Source organism: Ovis canadensis, chromosome 5 (genome assembly GCF_042477335.2).
Source record: "Ovis canadensis isolate MfBH-ARS-UI-01 breed Bighorn chromosome 5, ARS-UI_OviCan_v2, whole genome shotgun sequence".
Classification (NCBI taxonomy): Eukaryota; Metazoa; Chordata; class Mammalia; order Artiodactyla; family Bovidae; genus Ovis; species Ovis canadensis.
This window is the reverse complement of record NC_091249.1, coordinates 36,993,521-37,018,249: the sequence shown is the minus strand read 5'-3', so window position 1 is coordinate 37,018,249 and position 24,729 is coordinate 36,993,521. Positions and strand designations below refer to the sequence as shown.

General features: G+C 39.1%; 1 protein-coding gene across 1 annotated transcript in view; it reads left to right on the top strand.

Annotated features, from left to right (window-relative positions):
* The first annotated feature begins 2,406 nt into the window (after positions 1-2,406).
* CHSY3 (chondroitin sulfate synthase 3) overlaps positions 2,407-24,729 on the top strand; it is a 298,575-nt gene continuing 276,252 nt past the window's right edge. The window contains exons 1-2 of the mRNA XM_069591623.1: positions 2,407-3,792; positions 6,321-6,604. Of these exons, the coding sequence (XP_069447724.1) occupies positions 2,991-3,792; positions 6,321-6,604 (1,086 nt within the window). The 5' untranslated portion in view covers positions 2,407-2,990. The remainder of the gene's footprint in view (positions 3,793-6,320; positions 6,605-24,729) is intronic.

The window sequence follows — 24,729 nt, the reverse complement described above, 5'->3', positions numbered from 1 at the left end:
CTGAAGCTCAGATAATTTAAATAATTTTCCCAAGGTCACTTAGCCAGTATGGAACATCATTTTCCATTCTTTTCATTTTATTTCAGTGTCTAAAAATGAATTCTCTGGCTCCCAGACTGAATTAGATGATCTTGTCAATACCCTTTGAGTACTCTACACTTTCCCTTCATATCAATTGTCATCATGGTAATTCATTTTGTATTGTGGTATTTAATGTCTGTCTTCTTCATGGTACTGTAAACTTCAGATAGGTGGCAGTGAGTATCTTGTGATATTTCCGTGTCTAGAGCCTCCCACCTTGTCTAACGTTTAGTTTTGTACACATAGATATTAAATAAATGAATAAATGAAGTTCACTTTATCCCAAAATAGTGTAAAAGTTGACAAGTAATTTATCTGTGCCTGATGAGAATTAATGATTTTCAGATCAACTACATGAACCGCATCCAGTGGAAGGATGAGCAGTTGGATATCCTGGTGTGTTGGTGGACTCTTTGTTCTTTACAACAGACCACAGGTAGGGGGACACTAAATATTATGAATTTCCTCTTGAAATGTGCTATCCAACATGGCAACCCCCTAGTCACATGGAGCTACTTAAATCAATATTAATAATAAATAAAATTGAAAATTCCTTGCCCAACCATTTAGCGAACTGCTCATTGGCATTTGGCTGCCTTATTGGATAGCACAGACAAAGAAAATTCCATTGTAGGAGAGTTCTATTGAATAGCACTGCTTTAGAAAGCTTAAAATGTCCTTGGGAAGATGTAGTTTTAAATCAGAAGGGGCCTGTTTGTTTGTTAGTTTTGTATTCTAGCATTAAACTTTGAGAAAGAGTTAGGTAATCTGTATTCCCAAGTGTTTCTGGGCAAGACCTAGACATGGAAAAGGAGCTTCATTGTCCAGCAGATGAAACATTTAGTCAGACGTGCTCCTGCACAGCCAGTGACTGGTGTGGAAAGAACCACCCCTCCAAAGGCTCCAGGCAGGCCTACTGTTCCAAGGACGCTGCCAGCACCTTGCTGGATCCAGCCCTATGTCTAATGCCATTCAATACCATCCCTTTGCATTTGATGTACTAAACAGAAGACTGACATTTGGAGAAGAGGAAAGTGCTTGGGATGCCAAATATACCTCAGACTGTAGTTAGATTCACAATTTCTAGAGAGAAAGCTTTTAAATGTTCCCTTCTTCCAAATGTCAGTTATCTTCAGGTGATTTCTTCATAATATAACTTTTAAGCCATTTTGGCCAATACAAGTTAACCTTTTTTGAGATTCTGTTGCTGGAGATTTCACCCCCCTAATTGGAGAGGTAAAACATTTTCTGCCGTTGCCTTAGTAAAGAAAATGCTTTATAGACACGAATAAACATTCTATTTTCTGTGGTTCAGACGGTAAAGCGTCTGACTACAATGCGGGAGACCTGGGTTCAGTCCCTGGGTTGGGAAGATCTGGAGAAGGAAATGGCAACCCACTCCAGTATTCTTGCCTAGAGAATCCCATGGACGAGGGAACCTGGTAGGCTACAGTCCATGGGGTCCCAAAGAGTCGGACACGACTGAGCGGCTTCACTTTCACTTTAAGTTCTGGGGTGGGGTGATAGGACTTTTCTTAGTTTCAATCTTCTGTTATTTGTTCACATTTCTCCATCATTTACCAATCCTTCTAAGCTAGTCTCTACCAAGAATGCAAATAAGTTCTAGCCATGAAACCAAAGGAGAGCTGAGGAGTGGACCACTAGGAGCCTCACATGCCCCAACTATACAGGTGGGGAAGATGGAATGTTTATTGTCTTTGGGGATTAAGCCCCAACTCACTGTGACCTCCTGTAGCCTTTCAGGGTAGGTATTTCTAGTCCCTCCAAGATTTTTTTAGGAGGGACAATGGTGCTTCTGTGCACGGCTGGGGAGTAGCTTTGAAAGTGGTGAAGGATGCAGGTAGGGACTGGCGAGTTGGTAAGGCTGGGTGGAGAGGTGCTAGGGTGGGACAGATGGTTTCCTGAACAGTGAGCGGGATAAGCAGAGAGTAGACACGAAGTGGCAGCCGCGAGACTAAAGCGAAAAGGACCGAGAAACGCGAAGACCGGAGCCGGGGCGGACCTGGGCGGGGCAGAATGGGGAAGGGTCACGCCGGGACTTACTCGGCTGCGGGCCGGGGGAGAAGAGTGGGGAGGGAGATGCGGGCGCTCGCCCGGGGATCTGGGACCCGAGCTCAGCCGATGAGGTCAGTGGAGCCGACGTGGTGGGAGGGGGGCGACGGAGCCCCCGGACGCGGGTGTGTTGCGAGGCCGGCGGAGGGGCGGGACGGGACGGGAAATGGGACGGCGAACTAGGACCCGGGGAGGAGGCACGAGGGGGCGTTGGCGCTGAAAGCTGGAGGCGGCCCGACCGAGATCGTTTCCTTCCGGAGAGGAGGCCGGCTCTGGACCGAGGCGCGGGCGGGGGGCGTCCACGGGCGGGTAACGGGAAAATACCGCGGCCCGCGCTTCCCCGCGGCTGGCAGTGGTGGTGCTCGTGGCTCCTCCTCCGGGCCAGTCCGGAGCTTGGCGGCGGGGGGGTGGGGAGCGAGGGTGGGGGTTCGGGAAGGAGAGAGGAGGGAGGGACCAGCCGCGCCAGTGACAGGGTGGCAGCCTAGGAGCGGACGCGTTGCCGCCGCCGCCGCCGCCGCCGCCGCCGCTGCTCCACCTCCTCGTCCTCCTGCAGCTCCTCTCGCTGCCGCCGCCGCCGAATCCGTCGGGAGAAGTTTCACTCCCGACCCTCGCTCGGAACCCGGACCCGGAGCGGAGCGGGGAGCTCGGCGGGCAGCTGCAACGCGCTGCCGGCTAGGCGCCGGGAGCGCTCCGACCTCGATCAGGAGTCGGAGCCTGGGCAACCGGCAGCGGCCCGGGCTGGGGGCGTGGAGGCGGAGGAGGGGTGGGTGTGAACCGAGATACCCGCGCCCAGCGCCGCGGCCACTCAGCCAGCGTCCGCGCCCCGGGCAGCCGCGATGGCCGTGCGCTCCCGCCGCCCGTGGATGAGCGTGGCACTGGGGCTGGTGCTGGGCTTCACCGCCGCGTCCTGGCTCATCGCCCCCAGAGTGGCAGAGCTGAGCGAGAGGAAGAGACGCGGTTCCAGCCTTTGCTCCTACTACGGCCGCTCGGCCGCTGGCCCCGGCGCACAGCAGCCGCTCCCCGAGCCTCATGCTCGGCAGTGGCCAGGGCAGTCGCCGCCCCCAGCGCGCCAGGAGCTCCGGGGGCCGCAGCTGCCTGAAGCAGCGCCCGGGGTAACCAGTTTTCGGAGCAGCCCTTGGCAGCAACCACCTCCGCTGCAGCAGCGGCGGCGAGGACGCGAGCCCGAAGGCGCGACGGGGCTCCCCGGAGCCCCGGTGGCTGAAGGGGAACCAGAGGAGGAGGATGGGGGCGCGGCTGGGCACCGGAGAAGAGGCCAGCCGGGGAGTAGCCACAACGGCAGCGGGGACGGGGGCGCCGCTGCCTCTAGCTCTCGACCCCGCGATTTCCTGTACGTGGGGGTGATGACCGCGCAGAAGTACCTGGGCAGCCGCGCGCTGGCAGCGCAGCGGACTTGGGCGCGCTTCATTCCCGGCCGCGTGGAGTTCTTTTCCAGCCAGCAGCCCCCCAACGCTGGAGTTGGCCAGCCCCCGCCACCCCTGCCTGTCATCGCGCTGCCTGGGGTGGACGACTCCTACCCTCCCCAGAAAAAGTCCTTCATGATGATCAAGTACATGCACGACCACTACCTGGACAAGTATGAGTGGTTCATGCGCGCGGACGACGATGTCTACATTAAAGGTGACCTCCCAGCGCCAGCTGTCCCGCCTCCCCGCCTCCTTTCTCTGCAGCCAGCCCCAATCCCTGCCCAGCCCCGATCCCTGCCCAGCCCCTGTCTTGCTTCTCTGCCTGCACGTGCTTCGGGCTCCTGCAGCCCCTAGCCGGTCGCCCCCACCTCTCGCCTCCGCCCACCATTCCAACTCTGCTCCTCCTCCTCTGCTGCGGGTCTGGACCCTCCTCAGACCTGCCTGGCTTTTTTTTTTTTCCCGCCTTCCTCACTCTTGCAGCTCTGGTTTCCGCCCATCGCTTGCTGCTCCTCCTTACCGTGTAGGAAGGTGAGGAAAGGGGCCTCGGGGTTAAACCTGAGGCTATTCCCATTCTACCCTGCCAGGTGGTGGTAGTTTCCCACGTTGGCCCAGAGGGGCGTGTCCTCCGTGGAGAAAAGGAGGGTGGAGCATTCCGTGAGAGCCAGACGGGCAGTCGGTGATCTTCGCTATTCCCCTACCCTTTTGTTTTAACTAAATCTAGCTTAGTTTCGGGACTGGTGAGAGCGAGGAACCGTCCTCGTTGTCCCAAACCCTTTCCTGTGCGTTTCCTTCCCTTTCGCACCACCCGCCGCGCAATGGGAGTCCTTGGGCACCCCAACCACTCCAGCGGGCAGCTCCTTCCAGCCTCCACAGTGGAGTAGCAAGCCCTTCCCTACCCTTTGGCAACAGCTCAGTAAACCCCAGAGGGGATGACTGTATTGACAGGAATTAGTGGTGGAGGGAAAGGGGACGTTGCACGCGAATTATCCAGACCCTAGGAGCTCCAGCCTGTACCAGCACTCACTAGTGTGGATCCCTTGCAGTCTCTTTCGGTGGTTGCGGCGTTAAGCAGAGGCTGGAAGTCCTTCCCCAAACCACGCGCAGCCCCAGCACGAAAAAACTTTGTCAGTTTTAAAAGAGGCGCCGTCCTTCACCCTGAGTGTGAGTGGCTCTGGCCAGAGATTGCTAAACTCAGCGAAAGAATGTTCCTTAGAGCAGGAGGAAATCTTTCCAGCCCTGTTCTTTGCAGAGAGGTACACAAGGGAAGTAGCAGGCTTGTACTGAAGGACGTGTTTCTTTCCACATTTCCTAGCTTCTTGGTCAAAGGGGGGCGGCCCTTACTCAGTTTCCCCCACTCTACTTGCAGCCTCATTGCTTTCTCCTGATTCAGGTAGCATCATTTACATAACTCTTTTAGCAAACAAATAACAAACAGACACATTTTGGCACAAGGACTGAATGTAGACTTAATAACTAGAAATTTCCTGGGTTTGGGTTGAGAGGAATGAAATCCTTAGGGCTGATTGGCAGAGGAAATATTGATAATTAGATATGAAAATAAAGAACTGAATAATTTGATACAAAAATTTTAAAGAAATTGCATTCCTGGTGAACCCACTGTCTCATAGGTAGATAAGATGCATGTAGATATCTTTATCTATAATTGATAGATCCACTATCTTACAGTCCCCATGTCTTTTGTGCCTCATTAAAATCACAAAGGTTTCCTGGCAGAAGTTTGCACACTCTGCAATTTCCAAAATACATTAACACCATCCGTATCATATCTTTTAATGAAAGACTGTCCTTCAGAACACTGAAATGCCATATTCTTTCCATTTCTATTAAGAATGAAATGCATTTTGTATCAAGAACCCAATAATAGCTAAAACTCATTGAGCTCCAAGGGGGCGTAGCATAGGATCAAGATAATGACTGCAGATTCTGTGCTCATCAAAAATCATAGTAGAAATGCTGATTGGGAAAATAAAGATGGCAACTACTTATTCCAGTGTATCACTGTGTAGAGTACCTAATGCTTTGGAACTGTTTTAGCTACAGAACCTTATTTTAAGATTGTTTTTCTTGATGAGCTTACAAACTTATAAACCAATTATATTGTATAAATTTTAACAAATGTTAATTTTTTTCCAAAAGGGTGCTCTCCAAAATTCCAAAGTGTTATATTTCAAGACAAGTTTGATATTCTCACTCTCACCCAGACTCCCTTTCTCTCTCTCTCTATATATATATATATGTATGTACATATGTTCATACAAACGTCTATGTCTTTTGGGTTGTTTATGGCTTGAGTTTAATTAAGGATGAAGCAGTAAACTAAATTATCAGGAAAAAAATCTACTGGGTGTCAATGATCTTCCTATCAGTGCTAAATATTGATATTTAATATTATGTTTCTGAGAATTTTATCACTACTTCACACATGTTAAAAAGCCTGTCTTTATTCTCAGCATTATTTAAGCTTTAAAAAAATCTAATGACTGTTAGACTTACTAAGGTTTTTCATTGACTAGAAGGTTGATAAAATCTCATTTTAATTTAATACTTATGAATTAGTATTTTTTAAATAGTGAAATATTCAAAGAGGTTTTTCTTCTTTTCAATTGTATGAGACTTGTCAAGAGTTTATGCACAATATTGGGAACTCTTTCCCTTACTTGGTGTGTTATAGATGATTATGAAATTAGGAAAAGGAGTGATTGTTGCTTTTTTTCTTTGTAGGTGATAAGTTAGAAGAGTTTCTTAGATCACTGAATAGCAGCAAGCCCCTCTACCTGGGCCAGACTGGCCTGGGGAATATTGAAGAACTTGGAAAGCTGGGGCTGGAGCCTGGGGAGAACTTCTGCATGGGAGGACCTGGCATGATCTTCAGTCGTGAGGTTCTCAGGAGGATGGTGCCACATATCGGTGAATGCCTCAGAGAAATGTACACGACTCATGAGGATGTGGAAGTGGGCAGATGTGTTCGACGTTTTGGCGGGACTCAGTGTGTCTGGTCTTATGAGGTAAGACTTGAGCTGTGATGAAAATGTTCCCGTTTTACAGGTAGGTAACAGTTTACAGTCTGGGTCAGTGATTCTGTTTATTTATTCTCTCCGTATCTTTGTATCTGCTTGAAATTGATAGCAACAGTCAGTGATGGACACAAGGGCTATTGTGTGAGAGGCTGTCTTAGAGCTAAGGTGTGTCTGAGGTTTTCTTATTAGTGTGACCCATAACTTTAAGCAGCATCTTACATGTACAGTCATATCTCTTGAAGAGGCTATTTCCTGTTTATTTGCTTTATTGGTGTTTAAATACATTTCCTGTCTCTAACAAGAGGACTAATTTTATGCTCTTGGGCCATAGCTTTTAGCATTTTGTCCTTTGTTGTCATTTTGGTTAGGTATGTGATTGTGTCTCTTTGTTTGCAAATAATTCAACTCTGAAGTTTCTTGGAAGATGCTTATATGGAAATTTAACATGCAGTGTTTTTAAAGCATAGAAAAAGTTAACTTATAATGTTATATCACTTTTAATAGATTTATTCACAACATTTTAAGAGGCATGATTATCTGGTAAAACAGTTCTGAAGGTAATAAGTAACTGCTTAATATTATGGCTGGTTCTTTAAATTTTTTTGTCTACCTTTATTCCGTTTTTCTCAGTAGCAGGCATTATTTAAATAATCTGAGTTTATGAACTGCTGTTTCATTGTAGTAATTAGTTTTACAAAGTAATCTGAGCTTTTTTTTCCCTTCAGAAATTGATTTTGATATGAAAAGCAGTTGTATTTAAAACAGTTTTCCTGAAAGTTAATCTGAGTAAAAATTACTTAACACTTAAATAACATATTGCAATTTTCAGTATACTTTGGTTTTCAAGTAGTTGGAGTTAAATATATTTTAGCTACCTAGTGCACACCTCTGTGAATTATAACTTAATTCATGGAGGTATCTTTTCAAATTTTTCACACTTTCTTAGTGTAGAAGAAACATTTTATGAAAACATGTTCTCTGTGAAGTCATTATACCTCAAGATTACACAGTTCCATTCACTTTTCTTTTAGAAGTGTAATACTACTTTCCTTAATTTAGCTTTTATTTTTTTTTAGTGATTCAGGATATCTACACTATAGAAAGTATTTCTTATATTTATTACAGAGAGTAAATATTAATAACAACTAGTTACTTGGAATATGCACTATGCAAATTTAAAATGAGTATATACCTCATTACTTTTATTGATAGAAGTAGTAATTTTCTTTTATAAAACTGGCTAATGACTACTTTTATAATAAAGACATAGGTAAGTACATTATAGTTGAAAAATAGGTAATTTGGAATAAATTTAATGAAAAAGATTTGTCTCCATTTTATATAAAACTAGCTGGAAGGTAAGAATGAATATTTAACATGAAAATCTCAGGGGATTTTTGTTTACATAAAAATATCATTTTGTAGATGTTGGCTCTGTATGGATGAGTAAAAAATCATCCATATTTTAAATAAAAGATGGAAAATTATTGTGTTTTATCTGATACTGTATTGCCTTAAAATCACATAGACAGTTTTAAAAAACCTTTTGTTTCATGTCCTTCCATTTAAGTTTTCATTCTGCTATGAAGGTGCAATCCTCACAAAGCAGTCTACCCATTCATGGTCCAAGACAGTAAAATATGCTCAGGTGACATACATGCTTAAGAATTTACTTATTATTTTATTTATAATATAGGTATTTGTTCGCTTAAAAGGGAATTATCATAGATCTGTACCCTCTCTATTGGAATAAGTGGATCTTAGGTATTTTCATTAATTGACATAAGTGAAGAGACAGAGGGGATGCCAAGCTTTGTAGGATATAACTTCATGACAACCATATTTACATTAACGTTTGGTAATACATTTGAATTTTAGACTGACAATTGTCCATCACTAAGTTCAGAATCTATTTTAAAAAATAATTTCTACATTTTTTCCTAGCTTTACAAAGCATTATTTTCTAAAGAAATATTGTTTTAGAATGTTGACTTGATGTTTTGCTAAGCAATTATATAGAATTTATTTTCGGATTTCAGTCTTTAAAGGAGACTGAACTGCAACTCTGTCTTATTTAAAGGAATGATGGAAACTTTCATTACCAAGGAATATATTAAACAGTATCTGTTAATAAAGTTAATAATGATAAGTATACAATTAAGTTATATCTAAGTGTTTTAACATTAGGGTATATTCTACATTTAATAGATGCCTGAGTAAGTGGACTGGGACACGGCCAAATTAGGGCTTTCCAGTTTGGATTTTAGATTACTTGAAATGTCCAACTATGCTACTATTCACATTATATTAAAAAATTAATTTGTTCCATTCTGGGTTGGCATTCACGTAAAGGTGAGATTTCATATCCAGTCACAGAATAAACTATGAAATTGCTCTGTAATTTTGTTTCCATATTTCTTTTAAAAGAACCATCTGCAAAAAGATTTTTCTTAAAATTTTGAATTTTCTTTGCTGAACTTTTGATGGATTTCAGAAATTTGTTTGACCTTTCCTCCTTATGAAAGTTCTTGCAAAGTTTAGAGGACTGTTACAGAAACATGTTCGCACTTTCTGAGTCTGAATAAATTAAACATGATGGAATGTTATCTTTTTTATAATGTTTATTTATTTTTGGCTATGCTGGGCCTTTTTGCTGTGTGGGCTTTCCTCTAGTTTTGGAGCATGGGGGCTACTCTAGCTGCAGTACACAGGCTTCTCATTGTGGTAGCTTTTATCGGTGCAAAGCACGGGCTGTCGGGTGCTTAGATTCAGTAGTTGAGGGTCTGGGGCTCCAGAGCGCAGGTTCAATAGTTGTGGCGCTCAGGCTTAGTTGCTCTGTGGCTTGTGGGATCATCTCTGATTAGGGATCGAACCCATGTCTCCTGCATTGGCAGGTGGACTCCTCACCACTGAGCCACTAGGGAAGCCTGAATATTTTAAAAATGATAAACAGGCTTGCAGATCTTGTAGGAAGAGAATTGAGACAAAATATTAAAATTATAGATTGTATAGCATGTGGAGAAGACAGTGGCACCCCACTCCAGTACTCTTGCCTGGAGAATCCCATGGACAGAGGAGCCTGGTGGGCTGCAGTCCATGGGGTTGCAAAGAGTTGGACACGACTGAGCGACTTCACTTTCACTTTTCACTTTCATGCATTGGAGAAGGAAATGGCAACCCACTCCAGTTCTTGCCTGGAGAATCCCAGAAACGGGGGAGCCTGGTGGGCTGCCGTCTCTGGGGTTGCACAGAGTTGGACACGACTGAAGTAACTTAGCAGCAGCAGCAGCAGTATAGCATGTAGCTATTCTTGACTATAAATTACATTTTTTGAAATTCTAGGAATCTTCTAGTATTCTTTACTGCTAGATTGAAGTCTACTTTCTCTGTATTATATATATAATTAAGCATAATATCAGCAAGGGAGAGGAGAGAAAGGAAGTCGGGGGGGCGGGGAGAGATGGAGGTATAAACTTGAATTTGGATTTGAGTCACTAGTGTACCGCTCATTAGTTTCATTGTCTTTTTAAATTACAAGTCTTGTTTAATTCGGTTGAAAGTAGATATTGTAATGGTGTCTGCCTCATAGATTTTCTAGAAGATTAAGTGAATTGATGACATGATCCGTGTATAGTTCTATACAGTTTTGACAGTATGTATCTGGCATGTAGTAAATTGTCAATAGATGTTAGTTATTATTGTCATAATGCTGCATAGATCATATAGTATATTACATATAACACAATTCATCAGTTTTATTCATTTAATAATTGTTAGTCATAAGTGATTCAGTTATATCAGAAAAGTCAGACTGGAAATAAATGAAATTTTGTTCATTACAGAATTCAAGTTTGAGGGGTTTTTTGGTCAAAGAACAAGAATTCAGTATGTTTCTATAATATTTTAGAATTATAAAGAATCCAATATTAGTAAAACATAAAACATGGAAGACTTTAAGACACACACTACAAATATTTGCTTCAGTCTTTGAACATCATATTAAATAACTAATCTTAAGGAGACGGTGGAAAATATTGTTTAACAAGCGATATTTAATATATGTATTTAAGGAATCCCTTGCAGATTAGACTCTATCTACATTATAAAAAAATGACTGTGTATCTTTCTAGGTTAACCTCCTTTTCTGAATTTCATTGGAATTTTCAGTAGGAAAGGAAGTCAGTATCTCATCCTGCAGTCAGTTCACAGGACCCACCCAGCAACTTATGTCTCAAGGAAACCAGAACCCCATCCCGGGGTTTCCCAGGTATTTCAGGAACTGATGTATAGCTTCAGTTCTTCCTTACCATCTGGTCCTGGTGGTCTGGAAAAATGTCTTGCTTGTTGGTCCTTTGATCTGTTTCTTCCTTTGTCATCTCTACCTACTTTTTCTTTCTTCTGTCGTTAACGATAAATAAAATAAATTATAATTGCATTTTGATACGCACTCTCCTCATCAGGTTTTCAGTAAATGAAAGTGCTCATGACAGGCCAACCTTGATATTCCAAGACATCACTCGCAGGGCCCAGGAACAGCTAGCCTTCTTCTGAATAGAGAGGCATTTGGTTGCTGACAGATCTTAGACTGGTTCTCTCTATACTTGAGACCACTGGAGAGTCAGAATTGAGAGTCTTACTTTCCCACCTGGAGTTAGAAACATCTAGTTCTCAAGAACATGAGGCAGATGTTCATAATCAACAGATTTCATGAGTTGCCGTTATACTTACTTATACCTCAAATTGTGTAAGTATAGATGACTAACTGAAGCATGATCGTGAAAAATTATTCTATGCTTTACACTCTGTGAGTGTTAGAATTTATTGGCATCTACTCTCAGCTAAGTTCACATTTTTGGTTGAGCTCTATCTTGGCTACAGTTTTTCTAGTTATCTGGGCTGCAATCTGGCAGTTTAGGAGGCTGCATATGGCTCTTGAACGTTGTTTGGCATGTAAGTTGTTTTAACGTTTTTTTAAAAATTTTGTTTTTTGATGCCATTAGCAGAGGCAGGCAGTCTTGTGTCCCTTCACATCTTATTATTGTTGTATACCAGCTTCCCCTTGCACGCTTATTTAACTGCCTGGCCCAGATAGGTATAAGAGTGTTACACTTTGAATCAATAATCCACATGTTGAAAATTTCATTAAAGTATTCTCCAGGATATGAAGAAATTTTCTAGTGAAAATGAGATGCTTATTTTAAATAGTGTACAGAAGAATTAATTTTTTCAAACTTGGCCATTTAGACTTGTACATCATATAAGATAGTTATACTTTCTTTGTTATAGGAATTTTTGTGTAAATAACTAGAAAGTTCTCACTGTTGAAAATTTCTTTATACAATTCATATTCATTCTGTGTCTTAGTAGAATTGGAAGTTCCTTTTCTTTGGTTCTGGTTTTAGTAAGATCATTTATATTAAAGCATTAAAACAACTTAATTTCCATAATTCTTTTCCCTGTGAGGGAGTTTTGCATTTCATCTATCTAAGAGTCATTTTCAGAATAGTGTGTATTTATCTTTTTAATGTTTGCAGTTAAATGGAGCCAAAGAATATATATCTTTATTGTCTAATTAAATGTTGTTTCAAACAAGGCAGAGCTCAATATTGATAGTAATATTTCTCTGTGGTTTTAAAAAACCATTTCTTATGACTAAAGAGATCTTTATTAGATTTCTTAAAGAGTTAATTTCATACCAAAGTGTCTTATGTCTTAGCTTGGCCCCCTAAAGGCTATAAACACCCTAGAAAATTCCATTATTTCACAAAAGAATACATTTTGGCAGAGTTTCCCTGGGCTTCTAATACTAGAGAGCTAAACTATAAAAAATATAAGTGTATATATAAGTTCTTTGTAGCATAACCATTAAGGTTAAAATATGTGCCCCATTCTTATAGGGCTGTTACACATCCTGCTTAGCTTCTTTCTCTTACTTATGAGCTTCCTTTTTCTATAATGCTAATTTTACTGTATCATGAACACAGTTTATGCCCCCAAAGTATATTAATATCTATGGAAAAGTATAAGTCTGGGATTTTTATCTTAAATTCAGTCTTTCAGAAATCATTTCTTGGTTCAATTTCAGTCATATTTCGTTTTCAACTTCACTAAAAGCAGTAAGCTTCTCACACCTACTCTTCCCACCCCCATTCCACTTGTCAGATGAAATCATCACACGTTGATTTTATGAAATCTCTCTCTACCCCACTGTTTTCTTCATTGTATAAAATAAAATTCCATTGTGAGTTGAAGGAGAAACTTGGTACAGATTTTCCATGTTTTGTAGCCTTAGGTAGTTCGTTTTCATTGTTAACTGGTGCCTTACCACCTGAATTATGAAAAATGTGTGCTTTTTAACAGTTATGGAATATACTAAGCTGGGAAGATGCTTCCATGCAATTTGAAATTAGCTCCATGATAACATAAATTCTCATATTAGTTAAAAACCTTTGAATACTCTTCCTTCTTAATCAATCAAAATTCTTCTCATTTCCTGAAAAAAATCCAAGTCAGTTTTCTACTTGCACTTCCTTTGTGTTGGCTTCCAAAAAGCTATGTGAGAAACATTTATTTCAATCTCTTTTCTATCTACTGAATTGATGAATTAGGGTTCAACACACAAATAAGTGTAATTTGTCATATAACCGTACTGCACTTTACTTTGACAATAGCATGTGACTTCCTTTGCTCTAAATATTTTAAGACTAACTTTTAATAAGGTGTGTAAGCTAAACATAAACTTTATTAAAATTTAAAAAATCAGTGTCTTGAATCATAAAGTCATTATTTAATATTATTGAACAATAGGAAAACATGATGTAAACTGAAAAGTTGAAGGGTTGCAATTTCTCAGATTTCTAATGAGCTCTTCATTTACTGTCCTAATAAACAGTTTAGCCTAGTTTAGGCTTAACCACAAATAAATCAGTTTGAATCATGACAGACATTCAATGTTACCCAGTCTTTGAAAGGTGTTAGACATTTATAGTACAGTAAGAAATATCAATAACCTCAGATATGCAGATGACACCACCCTTATGGCAGAAAGTGAAGAGGAACTAAAAAGCCTCTTGATGAAAGTGAAAGAGGAGAGTGAAAAAGTTGGCTTAAAGCTCAACATTCAGAAAACGAAGATCATGGCATCTGGTCCCATCACTTCATGGCAAATAGATGGGGAAACAGTGGAAACAGTGTCAGACTTTATTTTTTTGGGCTCCAAAATCACTGCAGATGGTGATTGCAGCCATGAAATTAAAAGACGCTTACTCCTTGGAAGGAAAGTTATGACCAACCTAGATAGCATATTCAAAAGCAGAGACATTACTTTGCCAACAAAGGTCCGTCTAGTCAAGGCTATGGTTTTTCCTGTGGTCATGTATGGATGTGAGAGCTGGACTGTGAAGAAGGCTGAGCGCCGGATAATTGATGCTTTTGAACTGTGGTGTTGGAGAAGACTCTTGAGAGTCCCTTGGACTGCAAGGAGATCCAACCCGTCCATTCTAAAGGAGATCGGTCCTAGGTGTTCTTTGGAAGGAATGATGCTAAAGCTGAAACTCCAGTACTTTGGCCACTTCATGCAAAGAGTTGACTCATTGGAAAAGACTCTGATTCTGGGAGGGATTAGGGCAGGAGGAGAAGGGGACAACAGATGATGAGATGGCTGGATGGCATCACCGACTCAATGGATATGAGTTTGGGTAAACTCCGGGAGTTGGTGATGGACAGGGAGGCCTGGTGCGCTGCAGTTCATGGGGTTGCAAAGAGTCGGACACGACTGAGTGACTGAACTGAACTGAGCTGGAGCCTGATACACATTTCTAAATGAACTGAATCAAAGAAATATGTTTATTTTTAAAATTCAGCAGGCATTGTTTTGGAACTAATGAATGAAATAGATATCTTAATTTTTTGAGATTTGAAAATCTTCACTCACCATTTATTATTTTGAAAGCCATTAACTTTTAATAAGTATTTAAGCTAAACATAAACTTTATTAAAATTTAAAAAATCAGTGTCTTGAGTCATAGAGTCATTATCTAATATTATTGAACAATAGGAAAGCATGTAAACTGAACAGTTGAAGGGTTGCAGTTTCTCTGAGTTCTAATTCTTTAAAGTCCTTTATTCTTCACAGTCGGTTTCCTTTCATATTCCTTTCTGTGTCTTTAATTTTTACTGTAGACCTATTTATTTATAGAGTACCAGTACCTTCAAAAGTGGATGGTTTAAAGAAATATACAGATTAATAAACATAACGTATAATAAAACAAGGGGAGAAAGGAAGATGTATAGAAAAAATTTTTTTTTTCATAAAGGAAAAATGCATGTTGAACTCCTTTTTTTGTGGCATTAAAGAGAACACTAGCTTGACATTACATTGATACCTAAGAGAAGTCTTCCCCGTGGAGCAGACAGGGGCTATGAGGGATCATATATACTCAGCACCACTTCTTTGATAAGTAGAATAGTATGATTGGCTTGGATGTTTCTTTTGAATTCCCTCGATATAAACCTGGACTGTAGCACACAAGGGCAATTCTTCAGGAGGAATTCTACTTGGAGACAATGCAAGTACACCATTCTTTGATAATTTGCTTGACTATATTTTAAAATACAGAATAGCCTTCAGAGAGCCCTCCATGGGTATTTCTTCTTGCTTGAATGATCTATATTAGGTTGACTAACAGGAAGGTTGATTCATGCACCTTGTTCGGTGGGAACCCAGAGTACAGCCACTGTGTCCTTGATTAAGGGAAGCTCTGTGTTTGTGCTTTGCTCATGAAGAGGAAGGTAGAGATGCCTGCTACAAATAGAGAAATAAAACCAGATCATGGACAGATAGCGGACCTCACCTGAGGAGCCCAGGGGTAGGCCCAAGAGAATTCCTAACAACTCAGCCTAGAGTTATCTAGCTTTTGAGCTGATTATTAGAAATGTCTTTTTTTCATGAATTTAATAAGTATTATATATAAGTTATATAATTATATGTATTTAAAATTTATTATATAAATTTTAATTTTAACATAAATTTTACATGCATAGATTAAGATTTAAAGATTCACATTTTAATGATGAAATGGTATATTATAATATCTAATACTCTATTATACAAGAATGAATCTTTAATGAAATAATGGTATTTAATATTCATGATGAGTATCTTAAAATGTGAAAAATATATAAGGTTATAATAAATTGAAGTGTTCTGCCTTAGAATTCAGTTATCTTACGTCTTAAAAGCTAGCTCATTTCGCTTGCTCAAATAGATCTATTGAGCAGTTTTTATCAGCAGTGGGCACACACACCTTCCTTGTCTTTATGGAGCTCCCAGGGAGGGAGAGTCAGTCTTCTAACCAATCTATTTCATATCTGATATCGAATTGGGTTTCCATCTCTGTCATCCTTCTCAGTCTTTTTCCTTCTAAATCATGAGTGCTCCAGTTGTGTCCAACCGTGGTACTTGTCTTGGAACTAGAATCAAATAAAAGATTCTTATTTTAATTTTCTTAAGTGAGCATCATCCTCTCTTGTTTGTATTACAGTCTCCTGAAGAGGAGAAAGCTAAAGACATATTTAGCAATTTTATTGCATATTAATATATCTTAGGTCTGTTATATGGGCTTCCCTCATAGCTCAGTTGGTAAAAAATCCGCCTGCAATGCAGGAGACCCCAGTTCGATTCCTGGGTTGGGAAGATCCCCTGGAGAAGGGAAAGGCTGCCCTCTCGTATTCTGGCCTGGAGAATCCCATCAACTGCATAAACCATGGGGTTGCAAAGAGTCAGACACGACTGATTGAAGCACAGATCACTAGAATTTTGTTTTTTAATTAAGTCTGGAGCTTAAGTACCTGGCTTCACACCCCAGCTCTGCCATTCACTAGCTGTGTGACCTTAGTCAGGTTATTTAACTTCTCAGTGCCTTAGTTTCCTCCTCTGTCAAGTCGATATAACAGTACTTACCTCGCAACACTGAGGTGAAGATTAAATGAGTTAATGTATATGACAGCACTCAGAATAATACCTGACAGTGGTCAGCATTCTGTAACTATTAGCTATTTTTGCAGAAATAGATCAGCATGCAATAGTGCCAGCTTTACAGAGTCATTGCAAAGAATGAAAAGATCAATGTATTGGAAGCTGTTAGAATAATGCGTGACATATGCTAATTCCTGCATAACAACTATCATTAGTATTTTCCAATTTACAATGTTAATATGCCTTTTTCCCCTCATGGGAAGGAAGTCATGTTGATTGGAAAGTTTTATTGCAATTGCCTTTTGAAAGATGGCCCTTGCTGTGGTAGGGAGGGTGCTGGTTCAGTGGTACTTTAACCTGACTGCACGATGTGAGCTCTGTGGGGTCTTTGAAAAAATTTTGATGCTGGAACACATCCCTGACTCATTACATCAGAATCTTTGACAAGTGAGTCCAATAGCATGGATAGTGTTAAAAACTTGTGATTCTCATGTGGCTTATTAATTTTCTGCTTTCAAATATACAGTCCATCTTTAACTATTCCTTGAAAGTTATATTTTTTTTCCTTTTGTTATATTTCCCTTTTGGGAAAAATCACAGGAGAAGAATCAGCACTTCTGCATTTATTTCTATGTCTGTTTCTTGTCTGTTCCAAGTGAATATATTAATATATAAAATGAAAACAATTGCATGTTTTCTCATGGTCTGATTTTTATGGTTCATATATTTCTTGTTTTAGAAAAACACAAGATTTAAAACATTTTAAAAAAACACAGTTTACCCATGCAAGGCTTAAGGTGTTTCTGTTTTTATTTGAATACTATATAGTAATAGAGTTCTTAAAATATAGGTGAAAGGTTTCCATTGAATTATTTGCCTTAACAGTGACTTTTTGAATTAGAGCTTGGCAGGAAAAAAGCCATTAGTGATCTATTTCATTGAGTACAGAAACCATAGCTCAAAGGGATGACTTTAATTTCAGCCTGTCATTCTAAAGTATTTCCTTGTCCACTGCTATAGCTGACTGCTATCATGGAGGAAAGTATAGGCTACACAGGGGGCTTCTCAGGTGGTGCAGTGATAAAAAATCTGCCTGCCAATGTAAGAGACACTTGCATTGGAGACTCAAGTTTGATTCCTGGGTTGGGATGATCCCCTGCAGTAGAAAATGGCAACATGCTCCACTGTTCTTGCTTGGAAAATTCCATGGACAGAGGAGCCTGGTAGGCTACAGCCCATGTGGTCACAAAGAGTCAGAGTCGACCGAGCACTCGACTGCTCCTTACCAGCAGTCTAGGGAGCACAGGAACGTAAGAGAAGAAGTCCCCAAAGAGAACAGAAAGATGCCGTGCAGCCTCCAAATGAAGTCATGTGTAGGGACATTGCCAAGTAAGTGTGGATATATGAGAAGTCAAGGGCAAAAGAATAGCATGGTAGTGAATAGTGTGTTTGATTCCATCATATCTAGTGGCAGGAGACATGAGGCTCCAAAGCTGTTGGTAGAACTTGATTGTGAAAGGCCCTGTAATGCATCCTCAAAAGTTCAGGGTATACCTTGTAGATGAGTGTTTCTTAGAGTTAGTGGGGTTGATATAATTGATTTAGACTCAGTTGATGAGGAGACCATGAATAGTATGTTAAAACTCTTTCTGGGTGATTCTAATGAGCAGTCAGTGTGAAAAATCGGTTCCATAATGGGGAGCTTTGAAGAATTCTTCATACGCAGCCATGATCAGTTTACCCCTTAGTGACCAGAGCACAGAAAGATGGATTGGAGGCTCTTGTATCGAAGGGCAGTGAAATAAGACAGTTAGGAGGCTGTTGCCCATACCCAAGTTAGACACAAGTCTTAATCAAAGAATCAAAGTGGAAGTCAAGGTGAAGAGATGGAATTGAGAGATAGTGAGGGCAGAGAATTACCAGAGTAGGCGATTGGTTAGATGTAGTAGAGGGTAGGGGGGAATGGGATTTAAGGTGATACCTAGGTTTTAGTCTCAGGTGAGAGTAATATCTCTAGAGGGAGGGAGTAATGGAAGAAGGTAGTTTTCAGTGATTGCTTTCTCTGAGGCATGGGCAAAGGAGAAATGAGTTCTATTTTGGGTATATTGAGTCTCACTCATCATTCATTTATTTAGCAAATACTTAAAAAGTAAGGCCCACGTAACTTGAACAACTTTCCCAGATTATACAGGCAGGAGTATTGCTCTGCTGTATTATCAGACTACATAAATGCCTTTTTTAAAAGCAAGCTTGACTCATAGATTAAGCAGTTACTGTTTAAAAATAAAAAAGAATCAAATCATAGTCGTAGGATGAAATAGTTTAGTTTGTTTAAAATTTAATTGTTAAAGTTAGTGACTTATCTTAAAATTCTTTAAAATGTAAATTGTAGTTAGTGCTCTGAACAAGTAATATTATAAAATGGCTCAAAAAAAAAAAAACCCCTAAAAGCATAAAAATACATACAGTGAAAAATCTTTCAAATTCTGTCTTCTATCTGCCTGGAGAAACCCTCCACCTATTAAGTATCCACTCTTTTCTTCCAGGGTTTGTCTTGGGTATCAGACAACTGTGTATATACTGTATTCCTCCTAGTCACTAATTTTTCTCTGTCACAAGAGGTAGCCTATAGAAATATTATTCTGAATGCTGCTTTTTCAATAAAGAATATTTTTTAGAGTTATTCTTATAAAATCATTTTATAGGGTTTCTGTTTGAAATGGCTTTAGGTCAGTGTTCCATATGTCTTAGATACATGTCTTCCTTTGTCAAACTGGAGTTTCAGATTTATGAACATATAATTCTGTTAGTGTCTTAATTAATTGCACTGTAGGTGCTTCTGTTGCAGGTAGATTTGGAGCAGGATAATTTTAGATTATTACATAGCATATAAATCCATCATACCCATATAATTGCTTACATTAAGATTCATGTCTTTACCCCAAGGTTCTTTAAAATTGTGCACTTCTCATATTTAATGTGTAGCTTTCTTGCTTTCCTTGTTTTAAATTAAATATTTTTAAAGATTTACAAAGGTGTAGTCAATCACATTATAGAAAGAATATCTCCTAACTTTGGAAAGTCTGTAGAGAGACCCACCACAGTCAAATAACCTTTGTTAATCAATAGTTGCTCTGACAATATATTTTATAATAGTGTTTGTGAGTATTTATTTTCATTGGTTATAAGTGTGTAACTGATGATTACTTTTGCTATACATTTGTTACACATACATTACTGTAATATATATTCAGTTGAGTAAATTCTACATATGGACTGTTTAACACTTAGTCAGTTGTAAAAATAATTTCAAGTCCATTTTAACTGATGTCTTTTCATTTAAAGAACATTTAACACTGTACCATAAATTAGTGTTTTGAAACCTAAGCAATATAATAAATGACATTGTATTAATTGAAATATATATTTATTATAATTATGAGTTATGCAATAAAAAAGTCATGAAGCAAACCCTATAAGTTTTGACATTTATCATGAGGTCCTATAAGTCCCCTATTTAAATAAAGTTTATTTTCTATCCTTTTTCTTACCTAACTTCTAATTTTCTTAATCTTAACTAAAATTTAACTTCTGTCCTTTATTTACCTAATATTTCTATTTTCTAGAGTTCATAGTGTTCAGAGTGTTTTATCAGATTTTATTCTCCCTCAGTTCATATTTAGAATGATTTCTAAGCTTACAAAGTAAGCTTGACCTAATAATCTGGACACATTATGAAATTTGATTATAGTTTTCTTATAAAACTTAATTGCCAGATTAAGAGAGAAAATATGGCATTTCTGTTTGACGTTTTTAACAAAGGGTCACATGGAGTGGGTTTTGTGTTCATAGATGCAAATAGAATCCTAGCAAGCACTTTCAAAATACTCAAGCCTTGTAAAACTTAAATCTCAGTTGAATTGGACCAAAGTTCTGTTTTGTCAAATACATCATTTTGAAGAATCACTTGAAACAGTTGATAATGGGTGTAGTTGATTTTTACCAAATTTGACAGACAGTTGTAAAATATATGTGAAAATAGCAGAAGATCTATCTGTTCCATTGCTTTCCAGGTGTCACTGTTTAGCAATTATCAGTTTTATGTAAAGTGTGTAAGTAATAATACTGACAGTTCTTGCTTATGTAAAACATTTGTGCTTTTATTTTTTAAAGAGCTCCCACTTTCATCTTATTCTTTGTCCAAAGGGAAATTTGTGATTGAAAACACTATGTGAAAAAATATTTGGGGGGGATTTGAGTAATGAATTTCTTTTTTGGGTTTCTGTTTCACTATCCTAGTTGTAAATTTCAGTTTAAATGTATGTAAAGATGTGATATAAACACAGACAGCCTCCACAGTTGCTGTGTAAGCTGAATAAAGAATGATGTTAATGGCATATTATTCTTATCACCATTTTATATACATTTGTTAGTCACAGATTTTGGAATATTAGAAAATTGTGAACATATTTTTGGGTTGGCAGATTTGCCATATTTTTTTCTCTGTAGAGTAGAACCAGTGTGGCTTGGCCAAATTAATCTAGATCTGGGTAAAATAGATTTTCTTTTATTTTAAAAATTGATCAGTAGTGCTGGCATCATGTTATAGTGCTGTTTGTCAGATGTTTTTTTAATGCTATCCTTACTCTTGAAGTAAATTTGGATGCATCGCTGGATCTTTAATAGTTAAGCTTTATTGCTTGTGGAGAAAATGGAAGTCAAAACAAGGACTTATTGTGGTATAAAAAGCAGTGTAGACAGTGTGATCAAATGCTGGCCTGAAGCTTGGTGTGGTTTTATTAATTTCTACTCCATCTCATGAATATATGCTAAGAAATGTCTGAAATGTTCAGTATTTTATGATGTTTATGATAAGTAATAATCTGAGCTTTTTAACTTTTCTAGGTCTATAATGTAATCAAATTAACCACCAAATTGATTTATAGTTATATGAGCCATGAAAATAAATTATCACTAGTTATGTAGCAAGCATTATACTGGCTGTAAGGGGGATTAAGTGAGATGAAGTTTGCCTTGTCTTATGCTAGAAGTGGACAACAGGCTCAGAGCAATTCAGTAACTTGCCCAAGGTCACACAACTAGAGAGCTGTCAGAGTTTAGCTTCAAACTCTGTTTTATTTGATTCCCAAGACCATATTTTTCTTGAAATGTTACATTCACCTTCTGCCTAAGGATTCAAAAAATGGCATTTCATTTTTATTTTGAATCTATGATGTCAGATAGGAATTGACAAGTTCAAGTAATTCAGTATGAGGAAATTGGAAAGAAAAGAGGAAGGCTACAAAGGTCAGACAGTAAAGACCCTGAATGGAGAGGTACTGCCCTCTCCACTAGACATGCTTACCTGTTAGAGATAAAGAGTCTTCTAATCTTTCTGGAAGAGATCTGTGAAGAGTGAATGAAAGGGACCAAAATTGTTTGAGTTCTTCCAGTCCTTAGCATTTATGTTTACAAGAAAAATATCTAACATTTAAGTTTTCATTCTCAATAGAAACAGAAAATTGTATATTTTACTCTACCTCAGGGCAAGAGTAAAAATGTAGGCTGTCAGTTTTATCTAAATTGTTTTCCCAGCTGTACTGTTTAGAAATGAAGTGCACACAAGCATATATATCACACTAGAATTTCAATTATTGGGATGTATTCCGAGAGCTCATTTTATCTTAAGAATATTTCTTGTTCTGATAATTAGTTTATATTAGAATGAATATTTCTCCTTAATTCTCAAAAAAGCACACACATAAGAGGTAGTGTCTCAGAAATGGTGAAATATGGTTTGTTTGGTTTTTTTTTTTTTCAAAAAGAGTGAAGACTTTGTAAAAACCCTTATTGTTTCTGAGATTTTTAATATGAATGTTTCATAGTTTCTAAGAGTGACTTTTACATGGACTTACATTGAATAAATTCTCATGAAAAGCCCTATGTGTAAATGGAGTTATTAACATACTTATTAGAAATATCAGAGTGAGCTGATTTGTGTTGAGTGCCAGCCGTGCACTTAGCTGTAGACATAATACGAAAATAAAGATGGTGCTTCAGATAATGGTTTTATCTGAAAGATAAACGGTTTTCTTTAGAAAGATACAGCTACTTCTTGAGTTTAAATAAAATGATGTTATACAGTAGAAATATCATGATATTAGACTGTATCCTAGACAACATATTAAAAAGCAAAGGCATTACTTTGCCAACAAAGGTCCATCTAGTCAAGGCTATGGTTTTTTGAGTAGTCATATATGGATGGGAGAGTTGGACTGTGAAGAAAGCTGAGTGCTGAAGAATTGATGCTTTTGAACTTTGGTGTTGGAGAAGACTCTTGAGAGTTCCTTGGGCTGCAAGGAGATCCAACTGGTTCATCCTAAAGGAGATCAGTCCTGAATATTCATTGGAAGGACTGATGCTGAAGCTGAAACTCCAATACTTTGGCCACCTGATGCAAAGAGCTGACTCATTGGGAAAGACCCTGATGCTGGGAAAGATTGAATGCGAGAGGAGAAGGGGATGACAGAGGATGAGATGGCTGGATGGCATCACCGACTCAATGGACCTGAGTTTGAGTAAACTCTGGGAGTTGGTGATGGACAGGGAGGCCTGGCGTGCTGCAGTCCGTGGGGTCACAAAGAATCAGACATGACTGAGCAACTGAACTGAACTGAGACCATATCTGAATAAGTGCGGTTAAACCACTTAACCGTATATAAGAGTCCATGAATTGTTCTTCCCTTGAAGAATTTAGAGTGTATCTGGGAAAAAGGATAGTGAGATTGAGAATATTAATAGTGGGGAAATGAGCATGAAATCTATGAGTTGTATATAGATGAGCACTGTAAACGTTTACAAGGCGCATCAATGGGGGCTGTGCCATTTTGGCAGGAAGGCTTCATGGAAAAGTTTATCTTAACTTTAAAGAGTAAGTAGGTCAGTTTCCTCAGCATAGGTGAGCCAAGGTGGGCTGTGCCTGATGCTCTCTGGGTACTGTGTGGGCAGTCTGGACCCCCTGAGGTCAAAGCTGTAGGAGAGGAGGTCACAGCATGAAAGAAGAAAATAGAGACTGAACTGAACTGAACTGAACTGAACCCACATAAGGCTGATTGTGTCAGTGTGCAACTGAGAGCTGAACTGTTGCCAAAAAGCAGTACATAAGACTACAGACAAGAGCTGACAGATGGACCCTGACAAGTATGAATGACAATCCTCTTTTCCCACTGGGAACTGAGGATCTCTTCTGGTTTCTCAGTTAGTCTTAGAATTCTGGGAAACCTTAAGCCACTAGGTTAATTTAATGTACCCTGAAAACTGCTTTATTCAAATTCCTGTGCAATGTGTCTTAATCTTTCCAATCCAGTTCATTTTGAAATGCCTCTATTTCAGCCTCCAAAATCTTATTAAAACCTGCCTGTAACCCTATTTTTTAGGGTCATGCTGCTGCTGCTAAGTCACTTCAGTCATGTCTGACTCTGTGTGACCTCATAGACGGCAGCCCACCAAGCTCCCCCATCCCTGGCATTCTCCAGGCAAGAACACTGGAGTGGGTTGCCATTTAGGGTCATATTTCATGCTAAATAATTTTTTTTTCATTTTTATTAATTCACTGAAAACAGCTTCTGATTTGTGCAGCTTCGTAAATAAAATGTGTTATTTGTGAAAAATATATCTAGCCTAAAAATGTGGCTACATTCTTATTTATTAATGCTGTTCTAGAGCTATTTGTACCTATGGGTGAACTGACTTCTTAGTCTTGCTTTGTGGGTATCAACTGATTAGCATGGCTGATTTCTTCCAGCATAGCTGTAAATGAGGCCTTTTAAAAAAAGATACTCATTAATTGTCTCAGATTTTCATTAAAGAAATCATTAAGTGCTTAATTGTACTCAGGCTTCTAATTTTTTGCTTTTTAAAATTCTTTTTTACTAACCTGTTCATAAGGAAACAAATACCAGTTTAATGCTGTAAATATTGGGGTAGATCTGCAAAAGCCATTTTCCAAGTTATTGTATCAGATAAGAATATGTTTAACTAAAAAATAAAAACTTGGCCACAGTGGCTTTTGTTTGTCAGTTTTCCAGATATGTAGGTGAGTAGGCCATGACTAAGGAGATACTAAATGATCCATCAT